At 46.9% G+C, this 27,865-nt stretch overlaps 2 protein-coding genes across 4 annotated transcripts in view; both read right to left on the minus strand.

Annotated features, from left to right (window-relative positions):
- rgs11 (regulator of G protein signaling 11) overlaps nt 1-19,647 on the minus strand; it is a 66,593-nt gene extending 46,946 nt beyond the window's left edge. Inside the window, exons 1-6 of one of the 2 annotated variants that reach the window (XM_045712574.2) lie at nt 18,942-19,471; nt 11,524-11,620; nt 10,327-10,377; nt 10,112-10,218; nt 1,870-1,921; nt 437-495 (exon numbers count right to left, since the gene is read on the minus strand). In XM_045712574.2, the coding sequence (XP_045568530.1) occupies nt 437-495; nt 1,870-1,921; nt 10,112-10,218; nt 10,327-10,377; nt 11,524-11,620; nt 18,942-19,004 (429 nt within the window). In that variant the 5' untranslated portion in view covers nt 19,005-19,471. Of the gene's footprint in view, nt 1-436; nt 496-1,869; nt 1,922-10,111; nt 10,219-10,326; nt 10,378-11,523; nt 11,621-18,941 lie in introns of both variants that reach the window. The other variant, XM_082968479.1, reaches the window with a different exon arrangement.
- Nucleotides 19,648-19,747: 100 nt separating this feature from the next.
- The window catches only part of LOC145863938 (uncharacterized), a 44,730-nt gene continuing 36,612 nt past the window's right edge, over nt 19,748-27,865 (minus strand). Inside the window, exon 6 of one of the 2 annotated variants that reach the window (XM_082968484.1) lies at nt 19,748-19,784. In XM_082968484.1, coding sequence (XP_082824610.1) covers nt 19,783-19,784 — 2 coding nt within the window. In that variant the 3' untranslated portion in view covers nt 19,748-19,782. Of the gene's footprint in view, nt 19,785-26,035; nt 27,225-27,865 lie in introns of those variants that run through there. The other variant, XM_082968482.1, reaches the window with a different exon arrangement.

Genomic DNA, 27,865 nt, shown 5'->3' on the forward strand with positions numbered 1-27,865 from the left:
TAGTAAATGTTTAGTAAAGAGTTAATACAGGTTTAGTAAAGGGTTAATACAGGTTTAGTAAAGGGTTAATACAGGTTTAGTAAATGTTTAGTAAAGAGTTAATACAGGTTTAGTAAAGGGTTAATACAGGTTTAGTAAATGTTTAGTAAAGGGTTAATACAGGTTTAGTAAATGTTTAGTAAAGGGTTAATACAGGTTTGGTAAAGGATTAATACAGGTTTAGTAAAGGGTTAATACAGGGTTAGTAAAGGATTAATACAGGTTTAGTAAAGGTTTAGTAAAGGATTAATACAGGTTTAGTAAATGTTTAGTAAAGGATTAATACAGGTTTAGTAAAGGGTTAATACAGGTTTAGTAAAGGATTAATGCAGGTTTAGTAAAGGTTTAGTAAAGGTTTAGTAAAGGTTTGGTAAAGGCTAGAGGTTAGAATAGTCACCTTCTCGTAGTCCACCAGCTCTCCCTGTTTCCTGATGTTCTTCTTAGCCAGATAGATCGCTGGACAGATAGAGAGATGAGATGGCCAGTTTAGACCCTACGAACTGATAGATCGCTGGACAGATAGAGAGATGGCCAGTTTAGACCATGCGAACTGTAGTCAAATAAATGATAGAAGTCACAACATACCCTCAACTCTTAACCTTTAACCTTTAACCCTCAACTCTTAACCCTCAACCCTCAACTCTAAACCCTTAACCTTTAACCTTTAACCCTCAACTCTTAACCCTTAACCCTTAACCTTTAACCTTTAACCCTCAACTGTTAAAGAGTGACTGTCACTCCTTATCCCTTTGAAAACGGCCTGTAAGGCATCAATATGAGTCAGAAACATTTTTTTGTGTCAAAATTTACTACGAAGTGTAAATAGGATAAATATGGGCACGAAGTCAGTCTCTAAAAATGTAGTTTGGATCCTGAGTGGGTCAGGATCCAAGTCCCCAGGTACAGGGGACTAGGGGCCGTCCTGTCCCAGGTACAGGGGACTAGGGGCCGTCCTGTCCCAGGTACAGGGGACTAGGGGCCGTCCTGTCCCAGGTACAGGGGACTAGGGGCCGTCCTGTCCCAGGTACAGGGGACTAGGGGCCGTCCTGTCCCAGGTACAGGGGACAAGGGGCCGTCCTGTCCCAGGTACAGGGGACTAGGGGCCGTCCTGTCCCAGGTACAGGGACTAGGGGCCGTCCTGTCCCAGGTACAGGGGCCGTCCTGTCCCAGGTACAGGGGACTAGGGGCCGTCCTGTCCCAGGTACAGGGGACTAGGGGCCGTCCTGTCCCAGGTACAGGGGACTAGGGGCCGTCCTGTCCCAGGTACAGGGGACAAGGGGCCGTCCTGTCCCAGGTACAGGGGACAAGGGGCCGTCCTGTCCCAGGTACAGGGGACAAGGGGCCGTCCTGTCCCAGGTACAGGGGACAAGGGGCCGTCCTGTCCCAGGTACAGGGGACTAGGGGCCGTCCTGTCCCAGGTACAGGGGACTAGGGGCCGCCCTGTCCCAGGTACAGGGGACTAGGGGCCGTCCTGTCCCAGGTACAGGGGACTAGGGGCCGTCCTGTCCCAGGTACAGGGGACTAGGGGCCGTCCTGTCCCAGGTACAGGGGACTAGGGGCCGTCCTGTCCCAGGTACAGGGGACTAGGGGCCGTCCTGTCCCAGGTACAGGGGACTAGGGGCCGTCCTGTTCAGCTGGGAATGTCAGTATCTGTATCTGATGGGAATGTCAGTATCTGTATCTGATGGGAATGTCAGTATCTGTATCAGATGGGAATGTCAGTATCTGTATCAGATGGGAATGTCAGTATCTCTATCAGATGGGAATGACAAGGCAGAATGCAGTATTTCTTGAGGAGGATGCAGTTCCCCACTTAACCCTTAACCTCACCATAGTCCAGCTCTGAGGCAGGCCAACGGCTACTGGTCCAGAAATATGGAGTCTGAGAGAGAGAGAGAGAGAGAGAAGAGAGAGAGAGAGAAGAGAGAGAGAGAGAAGAGAGAAGAGAGAAGAGAGAGAAGAGAGAGAAGAGAGAGAGAGAGAGAGAGATATATGTCTGCGTGAGGCCAAACCATACGACCAACAACATTGGACACTTTACGAAACCTTAAGCCTTCACTATCTCATCCTGGAATATCCAAGGCCTGAGGTCATCTGCCTTTGGCCTAAAGAGCAGGAACCTGGAATTCATCAATGAAATCAGAAATACAGACAATGTCATCCTACAAGACACCTGGTATAGAGGAGATGGACCCACTGGTTGCCCTCTAGGTTACAGAGAGCTGGTAGTCCCATCCACCACACTACCAGGTGGGTGGTATAGAGGAGATGGACCCACTGGTTGCCCTCTAGGTTACAGAGAGCTGGTAGTCCCATCCAGCACACTACCAGGTGGGTGGTATAGAGGAGATGGACCCACTGGTTGCCCTCTAGGTTACAGAGAGCTGGTATTCCCATCCACCACACTACCAGGTGGGTGGTATAGAGGAGACGGACCCACTGGTTGCCCTCCAGGTTACAGAGAGCTGGTAGTCCCATCCACCACACTACCAGGTGGTATAGAGGAGACGGACCCACTGGTTGTCCTATAGGTTAAAACTACAAACTACAAAAGACAGCTTCTCCACATTCAGCCCACTGACACCCCTATCAGACCACAGCCACTAACACCCCTATCAGACCACAGTCAGCCCACTGACACCCCTATCAGACCACAGCCCACTGACACCCCTATCAGACCACAGCCCACTGAAACCCCTATCAGACCACAGCCCACTGACACCCCTATCAGACCACAGTCAGCCCACTGACACCCCTATCAGACCACAGTCAGCCCACTGACACCCCTATCAGACCACAGTCAGCCCACTGACACCCCTATCAGACCACAGTCAGCCCACTGACACCCCTATCAGACCACAGTCAGCCCACTGACACCCCTATCAGACCATAGCCTATTGACACCCCTATCAGACCACAGTCAGCCCACTGACACCCCTATCAGACCACATTCTACTGACACCCCTATCAGAACACAGCCCACTGACACCCCTATCAGACCACAGCCAGCCCACTGACACCCCTATCAGACCACAGCCCACTGACACCCCTATCAGACCACAGCCCACTGAAACCCCTATCAGACCACAGCCCACTGACACCCCTATCAGACCACAGTCAGCCCACTGACACCCCTATCAGACCACAGTCAGCCCACTGACACCCCTATCAGACCACAGTCAGCCCACTGACACCCCTATCAGACCACAGCCAGCCCACTGACACCCCTATCAGACCACAGTCAGCCCACTGACACCCCTATCAGACCACAGCCCACTGACACCCCTATCAGAACACAGCCAGCCCACTGACACCCCTATCAGACCACAGCCCACTGACACCCCTATCAGACCACAGCCCACTGACACCCCTATCAGACCACAGTCAGCCCACTGACACCCCTATCAGACCACAGTCAGCCCACTGACACCCCTATCAGACCACAGTCAGCCACTGACACCCCTATCAGACCACAGTCAGCCACTGACACCCCTATCAGACCACAGTCAGCCCACTGACACCCCTATCAGACCACAGCCAGCCCACTGACACCCCTATCAGACCACAGCCAGCCCACTGACACCCCTATCAGACCACAGCCAGCCCACTGACACCCCTATCAGACCACAGTCAGCCCACTGACACCCCTATCAGACCACAGCCCACTGACACCCCTATCAGAACACAGCCCACTGACACCCCTATCAGACCACAGCCCACTGACACCCCTATCAGACCACAGCCCACTGACACCCCTATCAGACCACAGCCAGCCTACTGACACCCCTATCTGATCTCAGCAGTCTACTTGAACAGAGAAATACTCAGTGATGAGGCATCAAAGTCAAAGGAACTGAGTAATTTTAAGAAATATTATAGATGGAAGGAAAGTAGTGTGGAAACCTGCCAAAAAAACAATTAGGAAGCATCAAATTCAATCCCTTTTAGACAACTTCCTGGACAAAACGTTCCACTGTAACAGTGAAGGTGTAAACTTGGCAGTAGAAAATCTTAACAGTATATTTGACCTCTCAGCTTCCCTATCAAATCTAAAAATGTCAAACAGAAAACCGAAGAAAATTATCAACAATGACAAATGATTTGATGAGGAATGCAAAAACCTAAGAAAGAAATGGAGAAACCTGTCCAACCAAAAACAGAGACCCAGAAAACCTGAGTCTACACCTTCACTATGGTGAATCACTAAAACAATACAGAAATACACTACGGAAAAACAAACAACAACATGAAGAACTATCTATCCAAAATGGAGATGTATGGATAAACCACTTCTCCAATCACTAAACAAACAACAACACGAAGAGTTATCTATCCAAAACGGAGATGAATGGATAAACCACTTCTCCAATCACTAAACAAACAACACGAAGAGTTATCTATCCAAAACAGAGATGTATGGGTAAACCACTTCTCCAATCTTTTTGTCTCTATAACAAAGAACAAACAGCAAAAACATATACATGATCAAAATACAAATCATAGAATCAACTATTAAAGACCAGAACCCACTGGATTCTCCAATTACCTTGAATGAGATACAGGACAAAATACAAACCCTCCAACCCTAAGAGGCCTGTGGTGTTGATGGTATCCTTAATGAAATGATCAAATATACAGACAACAAATTCCAATTGGCTTAAATACGTAAACTCTTTAACATCATCCTCAGCTCTGGCATCTTCCCCAATATTTGGAACCAAGGACTGATCACCCCAATCCACAAAAGCGGAGACAGATATGACCCCATATATACGTCCACATCAACCTTGGGAAAATCCTCTGCATTATAATTAACCTGTTTGGGATAGGGGGCAGTATTTTCACGTCCGGATAAAAAACGTACCCGATTTAATCTGGTTACCACTCCTACCCAGTAACTAGAATATGCATATACTTATTACATATGGATAGAAAACACCCTAAAGTTTCTAAAACTGTTTGAATGGTGTCTGTGAGTATAACAGAACTCATTTGGCAGGCAAAACCCTGAGAAGGTTTCATTCAGGAAGTGGCCTGTCTGACAAGGTGTTGTTGTTCTTGCTTCTGTTTATTGAAGAGTCAGGATCTTAGCTGTAACGTGACATTTCCTAGGGCTCCAATAGGCTCTCAGAGCCCGGGAAAAACCTGAACGATGACGAGGCAGCCTCAGGCTGAAACACATTATCGCCTTTGCCAAGTGGCCCATCAGAGGACAATGGAATTAGGCGCGTGCCCGATTCGACCCAGTGATATATTTTCCTTCGGCTGTTTATCTAATTGCAGATTCCCGGTCGGAATATTATCGCTTTTTTACGAGAAAAATGGCATAAAAATTGATTTTAAACAGCGGTTGACATGCTTCGAAGTACGGTAATGAAATATTTAGAAATCTTTTGTCACGAAATGCGCCGTGCGCACGACCGTTATTTACCATTGGGATAGTGTCTGGGACGCACGAACAAAACGTCGCTGTTGGAACGTAACTATGGATTATTTTGGACCAAACCTACATTTGTTATTGAAGTAGAAGTCCTGGGAGTGCATTCTGATGAAGAACAGGAAAGGTAAGACCATTTTTCTTATAGTAAATCTGATATTGGTGGGGTGCTAAACCTGCTGGGTGTCTAAATAGATAGCCCTGTGATGCCGGGCTATGTACTTAGAATATTGCAAAATGTGCTTTCACCGAAAAGCTATTTTAAAATCGGACATATCGAGTGCATAGAGGAGTTCTGTATCTATAATTCTTAAAATAATTGTTATGCTTTTTGTGAACGTTTATCGTGAGTAATTTAGTAAATTGTTAGTAAATTCGCCGGAAGTTTGCAGGGGGTATGCTAGTTCTGAACGTCACATGCTAATGTAAAAAGCTGTTTTTTGATATAAATATGAACTTGATTGAACAAAACATGCATGTATTGTATAACATAATGTCCTAGGTGTGTCATCTGATGAAGATCATCAAAGGTTAGTGCTGCATTTAGCTGTCTTCTGGGTTTTTGTGACATTATATGCTAGCTTGAAAAATGGGTGTCTAATTATTTCTGGCTTGGTACTCTGCTGACATAATCTAATGTTTTGCTTTCGTTGTAAAGCCTTTTTGAAATCGGACAGTGTGGTTAGATTAACGAGAGTCTTGTCTTTAAATAGCTGTAAAATAGTAATATGTTTGAGAAATTGAAGTAATAGGATTTTTAAGGTATTTGAAAATCGCGCCACAGGCTTCAACTGGCTGTTACGTAGGTGGGACGAATTCGTCCCGCCTAGCCCATAGAGGTTAACAGCAGACTCGTACATTTCCTCAGTGAAAACAATGTACTGAGCAAATGTCAAATTGGCTTTTTACCAAATTATGGTATGACAGACCATGTATTTACCCTGCACACTCTAATTGACAAACAAACCAAAACAAAGGAAAAGTCTTCTCATGCTTTGTTGATTTCAAAAAAGGATTCGACTCAATTTGGCATGAAGGTCTGCTATACAAATTGATGGAAAGTGGTGTTGGGGGAAAAACATACATTATAAAATCCATGTACACAAACAACAAGTGTACGGTTAAAATTGGCAAAAAACACACGTTTCTTCCCACAGGGCCGTGGGGTGAGACAGGGATGCAGCTTAAGCCCCACCCTCTTCAACGAATTGGAGAGGGCACTAGAACAGTCTGCAGCACCCGGCCTCACCCTACTAGAATCTGAAGTCAAATGTCTACTGTTTGCTGATGATCTGGTGCTTCTGTCCCCAACCAAGGAGGGCCTACAGCAACACCTAGATCTGTCCCCAACCAAGGAGGGCCCGACAGCAACACCTAGATCTGTCCCCAACCAAGGAGGGCCTACAGCAACACCTAGATCTGTCCCCAACCAAGGAGGGCCTACAGCAACACCTAGATCTGTCCCCAACCAAGGAGGGCCTACAGCAACACCTAGATCTGTCCCCAACCAAGGAGGACCTACAGCAACACCTAGATCTTCTGCACAGATTCTGTCAGACCTGGGCCCTGACAGACCTGGGCCCTGACAGACCTGGGCCCTGACAGACCTGGGCCCTGACAGTAAATCTCAGTAAGACAAAAATAATGGTGTTGCAAAAAAGGTCCAGTCGCCAGGACCACAAATACAAATTCCATCTAGACACCGTTGCCCTAGAGCACACAAAAAACTATACATACCTCGGCCTAAACATCAGCGCCACAGGTAACTTCCACAAAGCTGTGAACAATCTTAGAGACGAGGCAAGAAGAGCCTTCTACGCCATCAAAAGGAGCATAACATTTTACATACCAATTAGGATCTGGCTAAAAATGACTTGAATCAGTTGTTGAACCCATTGCCCTTTATGGTTGTGAGGTCTGGGGTCCGAATACCAACCAACAACTCACTAAATGGGACAAACAACAAATTGAGACTCTGCATGCAGAATTCTGCAATAATATCCTCAGTGAACAAACATTAAACACCAAATAATGCAGAGCAGAATTAGGCCGATACCCACTAATTATCAAAATCCAGAAAAGAGCCGTTAAATTCAACGACCTAACAGGAAGCGATTCCCAAACCTTCCATAACAAAGCCATCACCTACAGAGAGATGAACCTGGAGAAGAGTCCCCTAAGCAAGCTGGTCCTGGGGCTCTGTTCACAAACACAAACAGACCCCACAGAGCCCCAGGACAGCAACACAAACAGACCCCACAGAGCCCCAGGACAGCAACACAAACAGACCCCACAGAGCCCCAGGACAGCAACACAAACAGACCCCACAGAGCCCCAGGACAGCAACACAAACAGACCCCACAGAGCCCCAGGACAGCAACACAAACAGACCCCACAGAGCCCCAGGACAGCAACACAAACAGAACCCACAGAGCCACAGGACAGCAACACAAACAGACCCCACAGAGCCCCAGGACAGCAACACAAACAGACCCCACAGAGCCCCAGGACAGCAACACAAACAGACCCCACAGAGCCCCAGGACAGCAACACAAACAGACACCACAGAGCCCCAGGACAGCAACACAAACAGACCCCACAGAGCCCCAGGACAGCAACACAAACAGACCCCACAGAGCCCCAGGACAGCAACACAAACAGACCCCACAGAGCCCCAGGACAGCAACACAAACAGAACCCACAGAGCCCCAGGACAGCAACACAAACAGACCCCACAGAGCCCCAGGACAGCAACACAAACAGACCCCACAGAGCCCCAGGACAGCAACACAAACAGACCCCACAGAGCCCCAGGACAGCAACACAAACAGACCCCACAGAGCCCCAGGACAGCAACACAAACAGACCCCACAGAGCCCCAGGACAGCAACACAAACAGACCCCACAGAGCCCCAGGACAGCAACACAAACAGACCCCACAGAGCCCCAGGACAGCAACACAAACAGACCCCACAGAGCCCCAGGACAGCAACACAAACAGAACCCACAGAGCCCCAGGACAGCAACACAAACAGACCCCACAGAGCCCCAGGACAGCAACACAAACAGACCCCACAGAGCCCCAGGACAGCAACACAAACAGACCCCACAGAGCCCCAGGACAGCAACACAAACAGACCCCACAGAGCCCCAGGGCAGCAACACAATTAGACCCCACAGAGCCCCAGGACAGCAACACAAACAGACCCCACAGAGCCCCAGGACAGCAACACAAACAGACCCCACAGAGCCCCAGGACAGCAACACAAACAGACCCCACAGAGCCCCAGGACAGCAACACAAACAGAACCCACAGAGCCCCAGGACAGCAACACAAACAGACCCCACAGAGCCCCAGGACAGCAACACAACTAGACCCCACAGAGCCCCAGGACAGCAACACAAACAGACCCCACAGAGCCCCAGGACAACAACACAAACAGACCCCACAGAGCCCCAGGACAGCAACACAAACAGACCCCACAGAGCCCCAGGACAGCAACACAAACAGACCCCACCGAGCCCCAGGACAGCAAAACAATTAGACCCAACAAAATCATTAGAAAACAAAAAGATAATTACTTGACACATTGGAAAGAATTAACAAAATACCAGAGCAAACTAGAATGCTATTTGGACCTAAACAGAGAGTACACAGAGGCAGAATACCTGACCACTGTGACTGACCCAAACTTAAGGAAAGCTTTGACTATGTACAGACTCAGTGAGCATAGCCTTGCTATTGAGAAAGGCCGCCGTAGGCAGACATGGCTCTCAACAGAAGACAGGCTATGTGCAACACTGCCCATAAAATGAGGTGGAAACTGAGCTGCTCTTCCTAACCTCCTGCCAAATGTATGACCATATTAGAGACACATATTTCCCTCAGATTACACAGATACAGAAAGAATTAGAAAACAAACCCGATTTTGATAAACTCCCATATCTACTGGGTGAAATACCATAGTGTGACATCACAGCAGCAAGATGTGTGACCTGTTGCCACAAGAAAAGGGCAACCAGTGAAGAACAAAACACCATTGTAAATACAACCCATATTTATGTTCATTTATTTTCCCTTTTGTACTTTAACTATTTGCACATCGTTACAACACTGTATATACACGTACATAATATGACATTTGAAATGTCTTTATTCTTTTGGAACTTCTGTGAGTGTAAAGTTTACTGTTTATTTTTATTGTTTATTTCACTTTTGTATATTATCTATTTCACCTGCTTTGGCAATGTTAACATATGTTTCCCATGCAAATAAAGCCCCCTTGAATTGATTTGAATTGAATTGAGAGGGGGAGGAGAGAGAGGAGAGAGAGGAGGAGAGAGAGATATTCAGAAAGAGAGAGGGAGAGAGAGAGATGTCTGTGTGTGTAGAGAGAGGGGGGAGTAGAGAGGAGAAAGAGGAGAGAGAGATGTTGAGAGAGAGAGAGAGAGTGAGAGAGACAGTGAGAGAGAGAGAGAGAGAGAGACAGTGAGAGAGAGAGAGAGAGAGAGAGAGAGAGAGAGAGAGAGAGAGAGAGAGAGAGAGAGAGAGAGAGAGAGAGAGAGAGAGAGAGAGAGAGAGAGAGAGAGAGAGAGAGAGAGAGAGAGAGAGAGAGAGAGATGTCTGTGTGTTACCTGGAAGCGGTAAGGCGAGCCATCAGATCTCAGTAGTAGAGAGCGTGGCTCCTTCAGAGGATAGATGTACCCATACTGCACCAGGAGTCCTCCCAGGTGGCGCGCCTCTACACACACACATTTCAAAGAGACATGAGATGAAGATATGGTATAAAACTAGAAATAGTGACAGGGGGAATTACATCCACAGTGAAAAAAGGAAGAGCCAGACTCACCTTCCTCTGTTATATTGTATTTCTGAATCAGCCACTCGATGACGTCATTACCTGAAGAGAAAGAGACGTTAGCCCCCGTTTACACCCCGATCTAACATGCCTCCTTTGTCCTGATCTTGTCCACATGCTGATTGTGCCCACGTTTTTCCAGATAGGCGTAGACGATTAAAAAGAGGCATTGTGATGCTGATCGTGATCAGATCTTCCTGACCCCCGTCCAGAGGTAGTCGGGAACCCGTTGTGTCTGGATTAATGCCAAGTGTAATAAGATATAACCCTACTGGTCACGGTGTGGTATAACCCTACTGGTCACGGTCTGGTACAACCCTACTGGTCACGGTCTGGTACAACCCTACTGGTCACGGTGTGGTATAACCCTACTGGTCACGGTCTGGTACAACCCTACTGGTCACGGTCTGGTATAACCCTACTGGTCACGGTGTGGTATAACCCTACTGGTCACGGTGTGGTATAACCCTACTGGTCAGGGTCTGGTATAACCCTACTGGTCGCGGTGTGGTATAACCCTACTGGTCACGGTCTGGTATAAGCCTACTGGTCACGGTCTGGTACAACCCTACTGGTCACGGTCTGGTATAACCCTACTGGTCACGGTCTGGTATAACCCTACTGGTCACGGTCTGGTACAACCCTACTGGTCACGGTGTGGTATAACCCTACTGGTCACGGTGTGGTATAACCCTACTGGTCACGGTATAACCCTACTGGTCACGGTCTGGTATAACCCTACTGGTCACGGTCTGGTATAACCCTACTGGTCACGGTCTGGTATAACCCTACTGGTCACGGTCTGGTATAACCCTACTGGTCACGGTCTGGTATAACCCTACTGGTCACGGTCTGGTATAACCCTACTGGTCACGGTCTGGTATAACCCTACTGGTCAGGGTCTGGTATAACCCTACTGGTCACGGTCTGGTATAACCCTACTGGTCACGGTCTGGTACAACCCTACTGGTCACGGTATAACCCTACTGGTCACGGTGTGGTATAACCCTACTGGTCACGGTCTGGTACAACCCTACTGGTCACAGTCTGGTATAACCCTACTGGTCACGGTAACCTTGGTAACCTACCGGTCATGGCGTGGGGAATAATGGTGATGAGGACCTAGAGGTCATGGTGTGGTAACCTTGGTAACCTACCGGTCATGGTGTGGTAACCTTGGTAACCTACCGGTCATGGCATGGGGAATAACGGTGATGAGGAGTCTCTGGTTTCTCATCTTCATCCCCATGTCAGGATCTTGCATCGCTACGATCACTCTCTCCATCTACACACACACACACACACACACACACACACACACACACACACACACACACACACACACACACAGGGGTTAGGGACACACACACCACACACACACACACACACACACACACACACAGGGGTTAAGGAGCCACACACACACACACACACACACACACACACACACACACACACACACACACACACACACACACACACACACACACACACACAGGGGTTAGGGGTTAGGGAGTAGGGGATAGGGAGTAGGGGTTAGGGAGTAGGGAGTAGGGAGTAAGGGATAAGGAGTAGGGGTTAGGGAGTAGGGAGTAGAGGTTAGGGAGTAGGGTTTAGGGAGTAGGGGTTAGGGAGTAGGGAGTAGGGGATAGGGGTTAGGGAGTAGGGACTAGGGGTTAGGGAGTAGAGAGTAGGGAGTAGGGGTTAGGGAATAGGGGATAGGGGTTAGGGGTTAGGGAGTAGGGGATAGGGGTTAGGGAGTAGGGGATAGGGAGTAGGGGTTAGGGAGTAGGGACTAGGGGATAGGGAGTAGGGGTTAGGAAGTAGGGACTAGTGGATAGGGAGTAGGGAGTAGGGGATAGGGGTTAGGGGATAGGGAGTAGGGGATAGGGAGTAGGGGTTAGGGGATAGGTAGTAGGGTTTAGGGAGTAGGGGTTAGGGAGTAGGGGGTAGGGAGTAGGGGGTAGGGGTTAGGTAGTAGGGATTAGGGAGTAGGGTTTAGGGAGTAGAGTTTAGGGAGAAGGGGTCAGGGATAGGGTATAGGGGTTAGGGGATAGGGAGTAGGGTTTAGGGAGTAGGGGTTAGGGAGTAGGAGATAGGGTTTAGGGAGTAGAGGTTAGGGAGTAGGGATTAGGAATAGGGGTTAGCCATCAGAAACTCCATCGGCAGCTAGCCATCAGAACCTCCATCAGCAGCTAGCCATCAGAACCTCCATCAGCAGCTAGCCATCAGAACCTCCATCAGCAGCTAGCCATCAGAACCTCCATCGGCAGCTAGCCATCAGAACCTCCATCGGCAGCTAGCCATCAGAACCTCCATCAGCAGCTAGCCATCAGAAGCTAACCAGCTAATTAGCTACTAGCTATTTAGTCATTATCAGCCACTGCTAGTGGCCTTTACCTTCCTCACAGACACCAGCCACTTTTAGCCTGGATAATACTTTCCAGCCTGCCAGTATCGGACTGTTTTCTCCACTACAACGCCGGATTCCTGCCGTAAACCCTGGACCATTACTCCTGATCATCACAGCTAGCTAGCTGCCACCGAGTGGCCCGGCCCCGAAGCTAGCCCTGAGCTAGCCCCCAGTGATCACTCGGCTACACAGCTGATCCCTCCCGGACTCTACCCCAACACGGCTAGAATCCACTACTCCACCGGATCCTTGCCGTAAGCTCTGGACCTTTGCATCGGATCATCGCTGCTAGCTAGCTGCTACCGAGTGGCTATAGCGGCTAACGCCCCTGTCCCGAAGCTAGCACCAGTTAGCCGCGAGCCAGGCACATCTCCAGGCTAGCAAACGGAATTACTACAACTACAATACCTCTTTCGCCAACTGGCCTGGTCCCTTTGTCGACACGGCGCCCCGCCGTACAACCACGACTGGTCTGCCGACGTAACTACATCCGATGTGCCGTCAACCGGCCTTTTCCGGACATCAGAGCAGGCGCTTTTACTAGCCCCGGCCTGCTAACTTTAAACGCCGTGTATCACACTTGCTAGCGTAGTAATAATGACTAACCCGGCTTCCCTGTTTCATCTATTGCTGTTCACTGGACCCTATGATCATTTGGCTACATAGCTGATGCCTGCTGGACTGTTCATTAATCACGGTACCCCATTTTGTTTTATTTTTATTTTGTTTATCTGTCGGCCCCAGCCACGAACTCAGGCCCTGTGTGTAGTTAACCGACCCTCTCTGCCCATTCATCACCATTTTACCTGTTGTTGTTGTCTTAGCTGATTAACTGTTGTTGTCTTACCCGTTGTTGTCTTAGCTAGCTCTCCCAATCTACACCTGTGATTGCTTTATGTCTCTCTCAAATGTCAATATGCCATGCATACTGTTGTTTAGGGTAGTTATCATTGTTTTAGTTTACTGCGGAGCCCCTAGTCCCACTCAACATGCCTCAGATACCTCCTTTGTCCCACCTCCCACACATGGTGACCTCATCCAGCATAACTAGCGCGTCCAGAGATGCAACCTCTCTTTATCATCACTCAATGCCTGGGTTTACCTCCACTGTACCCTCACCCTACCATACCCCTGTCTGTACATTATGCCCTGAATCTATTCTACCACGCCCAGAAATCTGCTCCTTTTATTCTCTGTTCCCAAACGCACTAGACGACCAGTTTTGATAGCCTTTAGCCGTAGCCTTATCCTACTCCTCCTCTGTTCCTCTGGTGATGTAGAGGTTAACCCAGCCCCTGCAGCCCCCAGCACCACTCCCATTCCCCAGGTTCTTATAGCCTTTAGCCGTACCCTTATCCTACTCCTCCTCTGTTCCTCGGGTGATGTGGAGGTTAACCCCGGCCCTGCGTGTCCCCACCACCCTGATTTGTTGATGAAAAAGCCTTGGTTTCATGCATGTTAACATCAGAACCCTACTCCCTAAGTTTGTTTTACTCACTGCTTTTGCACACTCCGCCAACCCTGATGTCCTTGCCGTGTCCGAATCCTGGTTTAGGAAGGCCACCAAAAATTCTGAGATTTCCATTCCCAACTACAACATTTTCCATCAAGATAGAACTGCCAAAGGGGGAGGAGTTGCAATCTACTGCAGAGATAGCCTGCAAAGTTCTGTCATACTTTCCAGGTCTATGCCCAGACAGTTCTAGCTTCTAATAAAAAAAATTAATCTCTCCAGAAATAAGTCTCTCACTGTTGATGCCTGTAATAGACCCCCATCAGCTCCCAGCTGTGCCCTGGACACCATATGTGAATTGATTGCCCCCCATCTATCTTCAGAGTTCGTTCTGTTAGGTGACCTAAACTGGGATATGCTTAACTCCCCGGCAATCCTACAATCTAAACTAGATGCCCTCAATCTCACACAAATTATCAACGAACCCACTAGGTACAACCCTAAATCCGTAAACATGGGCACCCTCATAGATATTATCCTGACCAACTTGCCCTCCAAATACATCTCTGCTGTTTTCAATCAGGATCTCAGCGATCACTGCCTCCTTGCCTGCACCCGTAATGGGTCCGCGATCAAACGACCACCCCTCATCACTGTCAAACGCTCCCTAAAATACTTCAGCAGGCCTTTCTAATCGACCAAGCCCGGGTATCCTGGAAGGATATTGACCTCATCCCATCAGTCGAGGATGCCTGGTCGTTCGTTAAAAGTAATTTCCTCACCATCTTAATTAAATAAGCATGCCCCTTTAAAAAAATATAGAACTAAGAGCAGATATAGCCCTTGGTTCACTCCAGACCTGACTGCCCTCGACCAGCACAAAAACATCCTGCAATAGCATCAAATAGTTCCCGCGATATGCAACTTTTCAGGGAAGTCAGGAACCAATACAGTCAGGAACCATACAACACTCCTTCCGTGGCCTCCAACTGCTCTTAAACGCAAAGTAAAACTAAATGCATGCTCTTCAACCGTTCGCTGCCTGCACCTGCCCGCCCGCCCGACTAGCATCACTACTCTGGACGGTTCTGACTTAGAATATGTGGACAACTACAAATACCTAGGTGTCTGGCTAGACTGTAAACTCTCCTTCCAGACTCATATTAAACATCTCCAATCCAAAATAAAATCTAGAATCGGTTTCCTATTTTGCAACAAAGCATCCTTCACTCATGCTGCCAAACATACCCTGGTAAAACTGACCATCCTACCATACAACACTCCTTCCGTGGCCTCCAACTGCTCTTAAACGCTAGTGAAACTAAATGCATGCTCTTCAACCGTCCGCTGCCTGCACCCGCCTGCCTGACTAGCATCACTACTCTGGACGGCTCTGACCTAGAATATGTGGACAACTACAAATACCTAGCTGTCTGGCTAGACTGTAAACTCTCCTTCCAGACTCATATTAAACATCTCCAATCCAAAATAAAATCTAGAATCGGCTTCCTGTTTCGCAACAAAGTGTCACGGCTTCTTCCGAAGTCGGCTCCTCGTTCGGGCGGCCGTTCGGCGACCGACGTCACCGGCTTTCTAGCCATCGCCGCTCCATTTTTTCATATTTCCATTTGTTTTGTCTTGTTTCCATTACACACCTGGTTTTTATTCCCTAATCACACTGCATGTATTTAGTCCTCTGTTCCCCTCCATTGTCACGACTCCTACCGAAGGTTGCGCCCCCTCCTGCTCGGGTGGTGCTCGGCAGTCGTCATCACTGGCCTACTAGCTGCCACTGATTCCTTTTTGTTTTCCCCTTTCTGTTATTGTTTGCACCTGTCCTTAGTTGGGTTGATTAGCGGGGCTATATTAGCTAGTTGACCCGCCTGCTCTTTGTGCGGGATTGTTTCTCTGTTGATTGCTCTGTTATGCGCTGTGTTGTATTTAGCGCTAGTGCGTTGGTTTACGCTCACTGTGTTTTGGCCCCTGTGTTTGGGGCCCTTTGATTTTTTGTGTGCGCTGAGTTCGCTATTTGGGGTGGCAGGTGTTTTTTGCTGTGTCGCTCATTAAAAGCCATCACCCGTATCGCTGCTTCCTGCGTCTGATTCCTCCTCCACTACGCCTAAGCATTACATCCATGTCTTTGTGTGAAATTGTTGTATGTTATGTGGGTATTTATCATGCGTCTGATTTTTGTTCATGTTCCGTGTTTTGGGCACGTTTATTGTATTCTGTGCTGTCGTTTTGGAACGGAATCAAAGTGCACCTGTTACTACACGCTACTCTCCTGCACCTGACTTCACCTCCATTACGCACCCGTAACACAAAGCCTCCTTTACTCACGCCGCCAAACATACCCTCGTAAAAACTGACCATCCTACCGATCCTCGACTTCGGCGATGTCATTTACACTCTACTCAGAAAACTGGATGCAGTCTATCACAGTGCCATCTGTTTTGTCACCAAAGCCCCATATACCACCCACCACTGCGACCTGTATGCTCTCGTCGGCTTGCCCTCGCTATCTATTCATCGCCAGACCCACTGGCTCCAGGTCATCTATAAGTCTATGCTAGGTAAAGCTCCGCCTTATCTCAGCTCACTGGTCACCATAACAACACCCACCCGTAGCACGCGCTCTAGCAGGTATATCTCACTGGTCATCCCCAAAGCCAACACCTCCTTTGGCTGCCTTTCCTTCCAGTTCTCTGCTGCCAATGACTGGAACGAATTGCAAAAATCACTGAAGCTGGAGACTTATATTTCCCTCACTAACTTTAAACATCAGCTATCTGAGCAGCTAACTGATCGCTGCAGCTGTACATAGGCCATCTGTAAATAGCCCACCCAATCTACCTACCTCATCCCCATATTGTTTTTATTTACTTTGCTGCTCTTTTGCACACCAGTATTTCTACTTGCACATCATCATCTGCACATCTATCACTCCAGTGTTAATTTGCTAAATTGTAATTACTTCGCTACTATGGCCTATTTATTGCCTTACCTCCTCATGCCATTTGCACACACTGTATATAGACTTTCTTATTTTTCTATTGTGTTATTGACTGTACGCTTGTTTACTCCATGTGTAACTCTTGTGTTGTTGTTTTTGTCGAATTGCTATGCTTTATCTTGGCCAGGTCGCAGTTGTAAATGAGAACTTGTTCTCAACTTGCCGATCTGGTGAAATTAAGGTGAAATAAATACATAAAAGGTGTTAGGGGTTAGGGAGTAGGGTTAAGGAGTAGGGGTTAGGGAGTAGGGGTTAGGGAGTAGGGGTTAGGGAGTAGGGGTTAGGGACGGGGTTTAGGGGATGGGGTTAGGGTTTAGGGGTAAGGGAGTAGGGGTTAGGGAGTAGGGGTTAGGGAGTAGGGAGTAGGGGTTAGGGAGTAGGGGTTAGGGACGGGGTTTAGGGGATGGGGTTAGGGTTTAGGGTTAAGGAGTAGGGGTTAGGGAGTAGGGAATAGGGAGTAGGGGTTAGGAGTAGGGGTTAAGGAGTAGGGGTTAGGGAGTAAGGGTTAGGGAGTAAGGGTTAGGGAGTAGGGGTTAGGGATGGGGTTTAGGGGATGGGGTTAGGGTTTAGGGTTAAGGAGTAGGGGTTAGGGTTTAGAAGTAGGGGTTAGGGTTTAGGGTTAAGGAGTAGGGGTTAGGGTTTAGAAGTAGGGGTTAGGGGCACGGATTAGGGGATAGGGGTTAGGGTTTAGGGTTAGGGTGTAGGGTTTAGGGGCAGTGTTCAGGGTTAGCAGTAAGGTTTAGGGGTTATGGTGTAGGGTTAGGGGTTAGTGTAGGGTTAGGGGTTAGGGTGTAGGGGTAGTGCGTAGGGGTTAGGGGTTAGGGTGTAGGGGTAGTGCGTAGGGGTTAGTGTAGGGTTAGGGGTTAGGGGTTAGGGTGTATGGGTAGGGGTTAGGGGTTAGTGTAGGGTTAGGGGTTAGGGGTTAGGGTGTAGGGGTAGTGTGTAGGGGTTAGGGTGTAGGGGTAGTGTGTAGGGGTTAGGGGTTAGGGTGTAGGGATAGTGTGTAGGGGTTAGTGTAGGGTTAGGGGTTAGGGCTTAGGGGTAGGGGTTAGGGGTTAGTGTAGGGTTAGGGGTTAGGGTGTAGGGTTAGTGCGTAGGGGTTAGTGTAGGGTTAGGGGTTAGGGTGTAGGCTAGTGTGTAGGGGTTAGTGTAGGGGTAGGGGTAAGGGGTTAGGGTGTAGGGGTAGTGTGTAGGGGTTAGGGTATGGTTAGGGGTTAGGGGTTAGGGTGTAGTGGTAGTGTGTAGGGGTTAGTGTAGGGTTAGGGGTTAGGGGTTAGGGTGTAGGGGTAGGGGTTATGGGTTAGTGTAGGGTTAGGGGTTAGGGGTTAGGGTGTAGGGGTAGTGCGTAGGGGTTAGTGTAGGGTTAGGGGTTAGGGGTTAGGGTGTAGGGGTAGTGTGTAAGGGTTAGTGTAGGGTTAGGGGTTAGGGGTTAGGGTGTAGGGGTAGTGTGTAGGGGTTAGTGTAGGGTTAGGGGTTAGGGGTTAGGGTGTAGGGGTAGTGTGTAGGGGTTAGTGTAGGGTTAGGGGTTAGGGTGTAGGGGTAGTGTGTAGGGGTTAGTGTAGGGTTAGGGGTTAGGGGTTAGGGTGTAGGGGTAGTGCGTAGGGGTTAGTGTAGGGTTAGGGGTTAGTGGTTAGGGTGTAGGGGTAGTGTGTAGGGGTTAGTGTAGGGTTAGGGGTTAGGGGTTAGGGTGTAGGGGTAGTGTGTAGGGGTTAGTGTAGGTACAGTACCTTTCTGAGGCAATACATCTGCTCCCTCTGAGCTCCTCCTTTAGTCAGCGTGTTGATGGTCATCTTCTCTCTCTCCGTCTCTCTCTCTCTCTCCGTCTCTCTCTCTTTCTCTCTTTAGCTCTCTCTCCCTCTCTCTCTCTCTCTCTATATCCTCTCTCTCTCGTCTCTCTATATCTCTCTCTCTCTCTCTCTCTCTCCCTATCTCTCTCTCCGTCTCTCTCTCTCTCTATATCTCTGTCTCTCTCCGTCTCTCTCTATATATATATATCTCTCTCCGTCTCTCTCTCTCTACCTCTCACTCTCTTTATCTCTCTTTCTCTCTTTAGCTCTCTCCGTCTCTCTCTCTCTCCCTTTCAGTAGAAGTGCTGTCTAGATGTCTCTGTCTGTTTTTAGTAATCTGAGGTAGCAGGCAGCAGCGGGACAATAAAGTGCAGAAATGAACCAAGCTGCACAGGAGCACTAAGTATTCATCCCCTCCCTCCCCCTCTCTCTCCATCTCCTCCCCCTTTTATCCCGCTTTCTCCATCCCCTCCCCCTTCTCTCTCTCCATCCCCTCCCCCTTCTCTCTTTCTCCATCCCCCTTTTATCTCCCTCCAGCTTTTATCTCTCTCTCTCCATCCCCTTCTCCCTCCCTCCCTCTCTCTCTTTCTCCATCCACCTTTTATCTCTCTCTCTCTCTCTCTCTCCATCCCCTCCCCCTTCTCTGTCTCTCTCCATCCCCTTCTCTGTCTCTCTCCATCCCCTTCTCTGTCTCTCTCCACCCCTTCTCTGTCTCTCCATCCCCTCCCCCTTCTCTCTCTCCACCCCCTCCCCCGTCTCTCTTAGACTGGTGATGCTGCCCTTCTGCGGATTAATGAGGATTATATTATATTGCATATTTATTAATTAATTTATGTTCACCATGGAAACATTTATGATATGGGAATGTTAAAAGACATCATCATAAGTAGTATTACTTTATTAATATATGAATATATTTAGTATATACATTTATGTTAGTAATACTTTATTAATATATACTGCTCAAAAAAATAAAGGGAACACTAAAATAACACATCCTAGATCTGAATGAATGAAATAATCTTTTTAAATACTTTTTTCTTTACATAGTTGAATGTGCTGACAACAAAATCACACAAAAATAATCAATGGAAATCCAAATTAATATATGAATATATTTAGTAGGTATATTTATGTTAGTAATACTTTATTAATATATTTAGTAGGTATATTTATGTTAGTAATACTTTATTAATATATGAATATATTTAGTAGGTATATTTATGTTAGTAATACTTTATTAATATATTTAGTAGGTATATTTATGTTAGTAATACTTTATTAATATATGAATATATTTAGTAGGTATATTTATGTTAGTAATACTTTATTAATATATTTAGTAGGTATATTTATGTTAGTAATACTTTATTAATATATTTAGTAGGTATATTTATGTTAGTAAGACTTTATTAATATATTAAGTATTTTCTAAGGCTCATCATCCAGGCAGCAGTGTTAGGGTAACCTAGGCAGCAGCCTTACCACACCACAGAGTAGTTGCAAACAAGAAAGTAGTCCCAGGGCGCCAGGAGAGAGAAAGTAGTCCCAGGGCGCCAGGAGAGAGAAAGTAATCCCTGAGCAGCCGCCTCGCCCCCAGGTCTCCTTCCACTGATACTTCTAACCCTGTTCCTAGGAAACCAGTTCCACTGCTGTCAGACCTAAGAAACTGGTTTCATACACATCAGGTGCATCTTACTAAAGGGCCGGTCTAAGGCACTGCATCTCAGTGCAAGAGGTGTCACTACAGTCCCTGGTTCAAATCCAGGCTGTATCACAGCGGTCTACGGCACTGCATCTCAGTGCAAGAGGTGTCACTACAGTCCCTGGTTCAAATCCAGGCTGTATCACAGCGGTCTAAGGCACTGCATCTCAGTGCAAGAGGCGTCACTACAGTCCCTGGTTCAAATCCAGGCTGTATCACAGCGGTCTAAGGCACTGCATCTTAGTGCAAGAGGCGTCACTACAGTCCCTGGTTCAAATCCAGGCTGTATCACAGCGGTCTAAGGCACTGCATCTCAGTGCAAGAGGTGTCACTACAGACCCTGGTTAGATTCCAGGCTGTATCACAGCGGTCTACGGCACTGCATCTCAGTGCAAGAGGTGTCACTACAGTCCCTGGTTCAAATCCAGGCTGTATCACATCCGGCCGTGATTGGGAGTCCCATAGGGCGGTGCACAATTGGCCCAGCGTCGCTGGGGTAGGGCGTCATTGTAAATAAGAATTCGTTCTTAGAAGAAGAAATACACAACATAGAAAACCATAGAAATACAAAACCTAGAACATTACCCAAAAACCCCGGAACACATAAATCAAACACCCCTCTTACATAAATACATATCCCATTAAACCCCGAACCACATAAAACAAATACCCCCTGCCACGTCCTGACCAAACTACAATAACCAATACCCCCTGCCACGTCCTGACCCCACTACAATAACCATAACCCCCTGCCACGTCCTGACCACACTACAATAACCAATACCCCTGCCACGTCCTGACCACACTACAATAACCATAACCCCCTGCCACGTCCTGACCACACTACAATAACCAATACCCCCTGCCACGTCCTGACCACACTACAATAACCATAACCCCCTGCCACGTCCTGACCCCACTACAATAACCAATACCCCCTGCCACGTCCTGACCACACTACAATAACCATAACCCCCTGCCACGTCCTGACCACACTACAATAACCATAACCCCCTGCCACGTCCTGACCACACTACAATAACCATAACCCCCTGCCACGTCCTGACCACACTACAATAACCATAACCCCCTGCCACGTCCTGACCACACTACAATAACCATAACCCCCTGCCACGTCCTGACCACACTACAATAACCAATACACCCTGCCACGTCCTGACCCCACTACAATAACCATAACCCCCTGCCACGTCCTGACCACACTACAATAACCATAACCCCCTGCCACGTCCTGACCACACTACAATAACCAATACCCCCTGCCACGTCCTGACCACACTACAATAACCATAACCCCCTGCCACGTCCTGACCACACTACAATAACCAATACCCCCTGCCACGTCCTGACCACACTACAATAACCAATACCCCCTGCCACGTCGTGACCACACTACAATAACCATAACCCCCTGCCACGGCCTGACCACACTACAATAACCATAACCCCCTGCCACAGTTTATTACAATCCACATAATAATTCACATTTCCTGTTGCTGCAGGATTATTTTCCTGTTTCAAAGGAAGATCCCATACTGTAACTAACTGCAATGTTGTTGATCCATCCTCAGTTTTCACTAATCACAGTGGTAAATCCCAACAACAAATAATGGTGTTTTTGGGTTTATTTGGCTTATCTATAACCAGCTAATTTTCTTGGTAACAGTAATATTTAGACAACATGATGCCAAGTGTGTTGTTTTTACGTAAACAGCCACTCCTTTCCCTTTTTGCAATATATGACACCTGAAGATATTTTAACCACAAATCTCAATGTCCTTATCCGAGACCGAATCAGTCAGCCAAGTCTCTGTTAGAACCAGAATATCAGTTGTGTCAGTTGTGTCCTGCACCCAGATATGAAGAAGGTCCAACTGAGATACAAACAAAGACACCGCCAGGAGTACACTCAGACTAGCTTGGAACATAGAGTAGCTTCTTGTTTTTTGTACGTCTTATCAGGGGTGTTTGGCAGTTTGTTGATAATTGTGAGACCTCTGTTGTTTTGGAACAAGAGGTTTCTCCTCTGTACACTGTTTCAGACTAAAAGGACAGACCAAGAGACATAGACAGAAAGAAAAGAGAGAGACACACAAAGCAATAAACACACAGACAGTGTTGGAAGACAGCCATGGGAGTTGAGGAGCAGAGGGCTGGGGAGTTTTACGTGGAGAGGGATGTTATGAACGAGCTTTGCTTGGACGAGTTGGCCAGAAGACGGACTCACTCCACCAGACCTCTCCTGAAGGAACGGGTGAAAGAAAATATTGTCTGACAATTTCACCGGATGTTGGCCAGGTGGGATGCTAGCGTCCCACCTACCCTAGAGAGGTTTTAAACACCATGGGACCACGCAGCCGTCATACCGCTCAGGAAGGAGACGCGTTCTGTCCCCTACAGATGAACATACTTTGGTGCAAAAAGTGCAAATCAATCCCAGAACAACAGAAAAGGACCTTGTGAAGATGATGGAGGAAACAGGTACAAAAGTATCTATATCCACAGTAAAACGAGTCCTATATCAACATAACCTGAAAGGCCACTCAGCAAGGAAGAAGCCACTGCACCAATTTCAAGATTTTTCTAAGTAACAGTTGAAATATTTTAATTAGTCCCTAATCTATGGATTTCACATGATTGCTCCCCACCCATTGGGCCAGACCCAGCCAATTAGAATTCGTTTTCCCCCCACAAAAAGGCTTTATTACAGACTGAAAAACTCCTCAGTTTCATCAGCTGCCCTGGTGGCTGGTCTCAGACGATTCTTCAGGTAACAAAGCTGGATGTGGAGGTCCTGGGCTGGCATGGTTACATGTGGTCTGCAGTTTTTAGTCTGGTTGGATATATTGCCAAATTCTTTAAAATGACCTTGGAGGCAGCTTATTGTCGAGAAATGAACTTAAATTCTCTTGCAACAGCTCTGTTGGACATTCCTGCAGTGAACATGCCATTTACACGCTCCCTCAAAACTTGAGACATCCGTGCAATTGTGTTGTGTGACAAAACTGCACAATTTATAGTATGTTTTTATTGTCCCCAGCACAAGGTGCACCTGTGTAATGATCATGCTGTTTGTTCAGCTTCTTCAAATGCCACACCTGTCAGGTGGATGGTTTACTTTGGAAAGGATACATTTCTCACTAACAGGGATGTAAACGAATTTGTGCACAACATTTGAGGGAAATAAGCTTTTATTGCGTATCTAACATTTCTGGGATCTTTTATTTCAAATCAAGAAACATGGGAACAACACTTCACATGTTGAGTTAATATTTTTGTTTGCAGTACCAGTCAAAAGTTTGGACAAACCTACTCATTCAAGGGTTTTTCTTTATCTTTACATTTATTTACATTGTAGAAGTAACCACCCTTTGCCTTGATGACATCTTTGCACACTCTTGGCATTCTCTGATCACTTGGCTTAGCATGCCTCTCCTTAATGTCAATATGCCTTGTCCATTGCTGTTCTGGTTAGTGTATATTGGCTTATTTCACTGTAGAGATAGATAGAACGGCCAAAGGGGGCAGTGTTGCAATCTACTGCAGAGATAGCCTGTAGAGTTCTGTCCTACTATCCAGGTCTGTACCCAAACAATTTGAGCTTCTACTTTTAAAAATCCACCTCTCTAAAAACAAGTCTCTTACCATTGCCGCCTGCTATAGACCCCCCTCGGCCCCCAGCTGTGCTCTGGACCCCCTATGTGAACTGATTGCCCCCATCTATCTTCAGAGCTCGTGCTGCTAGGTGACCTAAACTGGGACATGCTTAACACCCCGGCCATCCTACAATCTAAGCTTGATGCCCTCAGTCTCTCACAAATTATCAATGAACCTACCAGGTACCAGCCCAAAGCCGTAAACACGGGCACCCTCATAGATATCCTCCTAACAAACTTGCCCTCTAAATACACCTCCGCTGTTTTCAACCAAGATCTCAGCGATCACTGCCTCATTGCCTGCATCCATAATGGGTCAGCGGTCAAACGACCTCCACTCATCACTGTCAAATGCTCCCTGAAACACTTCAGCGAGCAGGCCTTTCTAATCGACCTGGCCCGGGTATCCTGGAAGGATATTGACCTCATCCCTTCAGTAGAGGATGCCTGGTTATTTTTTTTAAATGCCTTCCTCACCATCTTAAATAAGCATGCCCCATTCAAGAAATTTAGAACCAGGAACAGATATAGCCCTTGGTTCTCTCCAGACCTGACTGGCCTTAACCAACACAAAAACATCCTGTGGCGTTCTGCATTAGCATCGAACTGCCCTCGCAATATGCAACCTTTCAGGGAAGTTAGAAACCAATATACACAGGCAGTTAGAAAAGCCAAGGCTAGCTTTTTCAAGCAGAAATTTGCTTCCTGCAACACAAACTCAAAAAAGTTCTGGGACACTGTAAAGTCCTTAGAGAATAAGAGCACCTCCTCCCAGCTGCCCACTGCTCTGAGGCTAGGAAACTCTGTCACCACCGATAAATCCACTATAATTGAGAATTTCAATAAGCATTTCTCTACGGCTGGCCATGCTTTCCACCTGGCTACGCCCTACTCCGGTCAACTGCACTGCACCCCCCACAGCAACTCGCCCAAGCCTTCCCCATTTCTCCTTCTCCCAAATCCAGTCAGCTGATGTTCTGAAAGAGCTGCAAAATCTGGACCCCTACAAATCAGCCTGGCTAGACAATTTGGAGCCTTTCTTTCTAAAATTATCTGCCGAAATTGTTGCAACCCCTATTACTAGCCTTTTCAACCTCTCTGTCGTGTCATCTGAGATTCCCAAAGATTGGAAAGCAGCTGCGGTCATCCCCCTCTTCAAAGGACAACAGCCAGTGAAATTGCAGGGCGCCAAATTCAAAACAACAGAAATCTCATAATTAAAATTCCTCAAACATACAAGTATTATACCCCATTTTAAAGATAAACTTCTTGTTAATCCAGCCACAGTGTCTGATTTCAAAAAGGCTTTATGGCGAAAGCATACCATATGATTATGTTAGGTCATCGACCTAGTCACAAAAGAACATACAGCCATTTTTCAGCCAAAGAGAGAAGTCACAAAAAGCAGAAATAGAGATAAAATGAATCACTTACCTTTGATGATCTCCATCGTAATGCACTCCCAGGAATCCCAGATCCACAATAAATGTTTGTTTTGTTCGATAAAGTTAATTTTTATGTCCAAATACCTCCTTTTTGTTTGCGCGTTAGGTTCACTATTACAAATGCACAAGGCGCGCGCACTAAGTCCAGAAGAAAAGTCAAAAAAGTTCTATTACAGTTTGTAGAAACATGCCAAACGATGTATAGAATCAATCTTTAGGATCTTTTAATCATAAATCTTCAATAACATTCCAACCGGACAATTCCTTTGTCTTTAGAAAGGAAAAGGGATCTGAGCATGTGCACACGGCAGCGCGCGATAAACAACTCATAGTTTTCAGCTGGTCCACTTACTCTAGCTGGTCTTATTCGCTCCCCTTTATAATAGAAGCCTGAAACAACATTCTAAAGACTGTTGACATCTAGTGGAAGCCTTAGGAAGTGCAATCTGACCCCACAGACACTGTATATTGGATAGGCAATCACTTGAAAAACTTCAAACCTCAAATTTCCCACTTCCTGGTTGGATTTTTCTCAGGTTTTTGCCTGCCATATGAGTTCTGTTATACTCACAGACATCATTCAAACAGTTTTAGAAACTTCAGAGTATTTTTTATTCAAATCTACTAATAATATGCATATCCTAGCTTCTGGGCCTGAGTAGCAGGTAGTTTACTCTGGGCACGCCTTTCATCCGGATGTGAAAATACTGCCCCTTACCCTAGTGAGGTTAACAATAACTTAACCTCTTTGGCTCAAGCGTTTTGCTAGTGACCCACCTCGACAACATCCGGTGAAATTGCCAAATTCAAATTACAGAAATAGAAATATTTAACATTCATGAAAATACAAGTGTCATACATCAAAATGAAGCTTAACTTCTTGTTAATCCAGCCGCTGTGTCAGATTTCAAAAAGGCTTTACGGCAAAATCAAATCAAATGTATTTATATAGCCCTTCGTACATCAGCTGATATCTCAAAGTGCTGTACAGAAACCCAGCCTAAAACCCCAAACAGCAAGCAATGCAGGTGAAAGAAGCACGGTGGCTAGGAAAAACTCCCTAGGAAAAACTCCCAAGAAAGGCAAAAACCTAGGAAGAAACCTAGAGAGGAACCAGGCTATGAGGGGTGGCCAGTCCTCTTCTGGCTGTGCAGGGTGGATATTATAACAGAACGTGGTCAAGATGTTAAAATGTTCATAAATGACCAGCATGGTCAAATAATAATAATCATAGTTGTTGTCGAGGGTGCAACAAGCACATCCGGTGAACAGGTCAGGGTTCCATAGCCGCAGGCAGAACAGTTGAAACTGGAGCAGCAGCACGGCCAGGTGGACTGGGGACAGCAAGGAGTCATCATGCCAGGTAGTCCTGAGGTATGGTCCTAGGGCTCAGGTCCTCCGAGAGAAAGAAAGAAAGAGAGAAAGAGAGAATTAGAGAGAGCATATTTAAATTCACACAGGACACCGGATAAATCCTGTTAGGGCTAGGGGGCAGCATTGACACGGCTGGATAAAAAACATACCCGATTTAATCTGGTTACCACTCCTACTCAGTAACTAGAATATGCATATACTTATTACATATGGATAGAAAACACCCTAAATTTTCTAAAACTGTTTGAATGGTGTCTGTGAGTATAACAGAACTCAAATGGCAGGTCAAAACCTGAGAGATTCCTTTACAGGAAGTGGCCTGTCTGACCATTTGTTGAACTTCTTTTCCATCTCTATCATTTACTAAGGATCTCTGCTCTAACGTGACACTTCCCACGTCTTCCATAGGCTCTCAGAGCCCGGGAAAAAACAGAATGTCGTCATTCCAGCCCCAGGCTGAAACACATTATCGCCTTTCTCAAGTGGCCGATCAAGAGACACTAGCTTATGCGCGTGACCCCGACCGCCCCCGCCTTTGGGATTTTTTCCTCTGTTTGCCGAAAAGGAGATTCCCTGTCGGAATATTATCGCTTTTCTACGAGAAAAATGACGTAAAAATTGATTTTAAACAGCGCTTGACATGCTTCGACGTACGGTAATGGA

This window comes from Salmo salar, chromosome 02 (genome assembly GCF_965601325.2).
Source record: "Salmo salar chromosome 02, fSalSal1, whole genome shotgun sequence".
Taxonomy (NCBI): domain Eukaryota; kingdom Metazoa; phylum Chordata; class Actinopteri; order Salmoniformes; family Salmonidae; genus Salmo; species Salmo salar.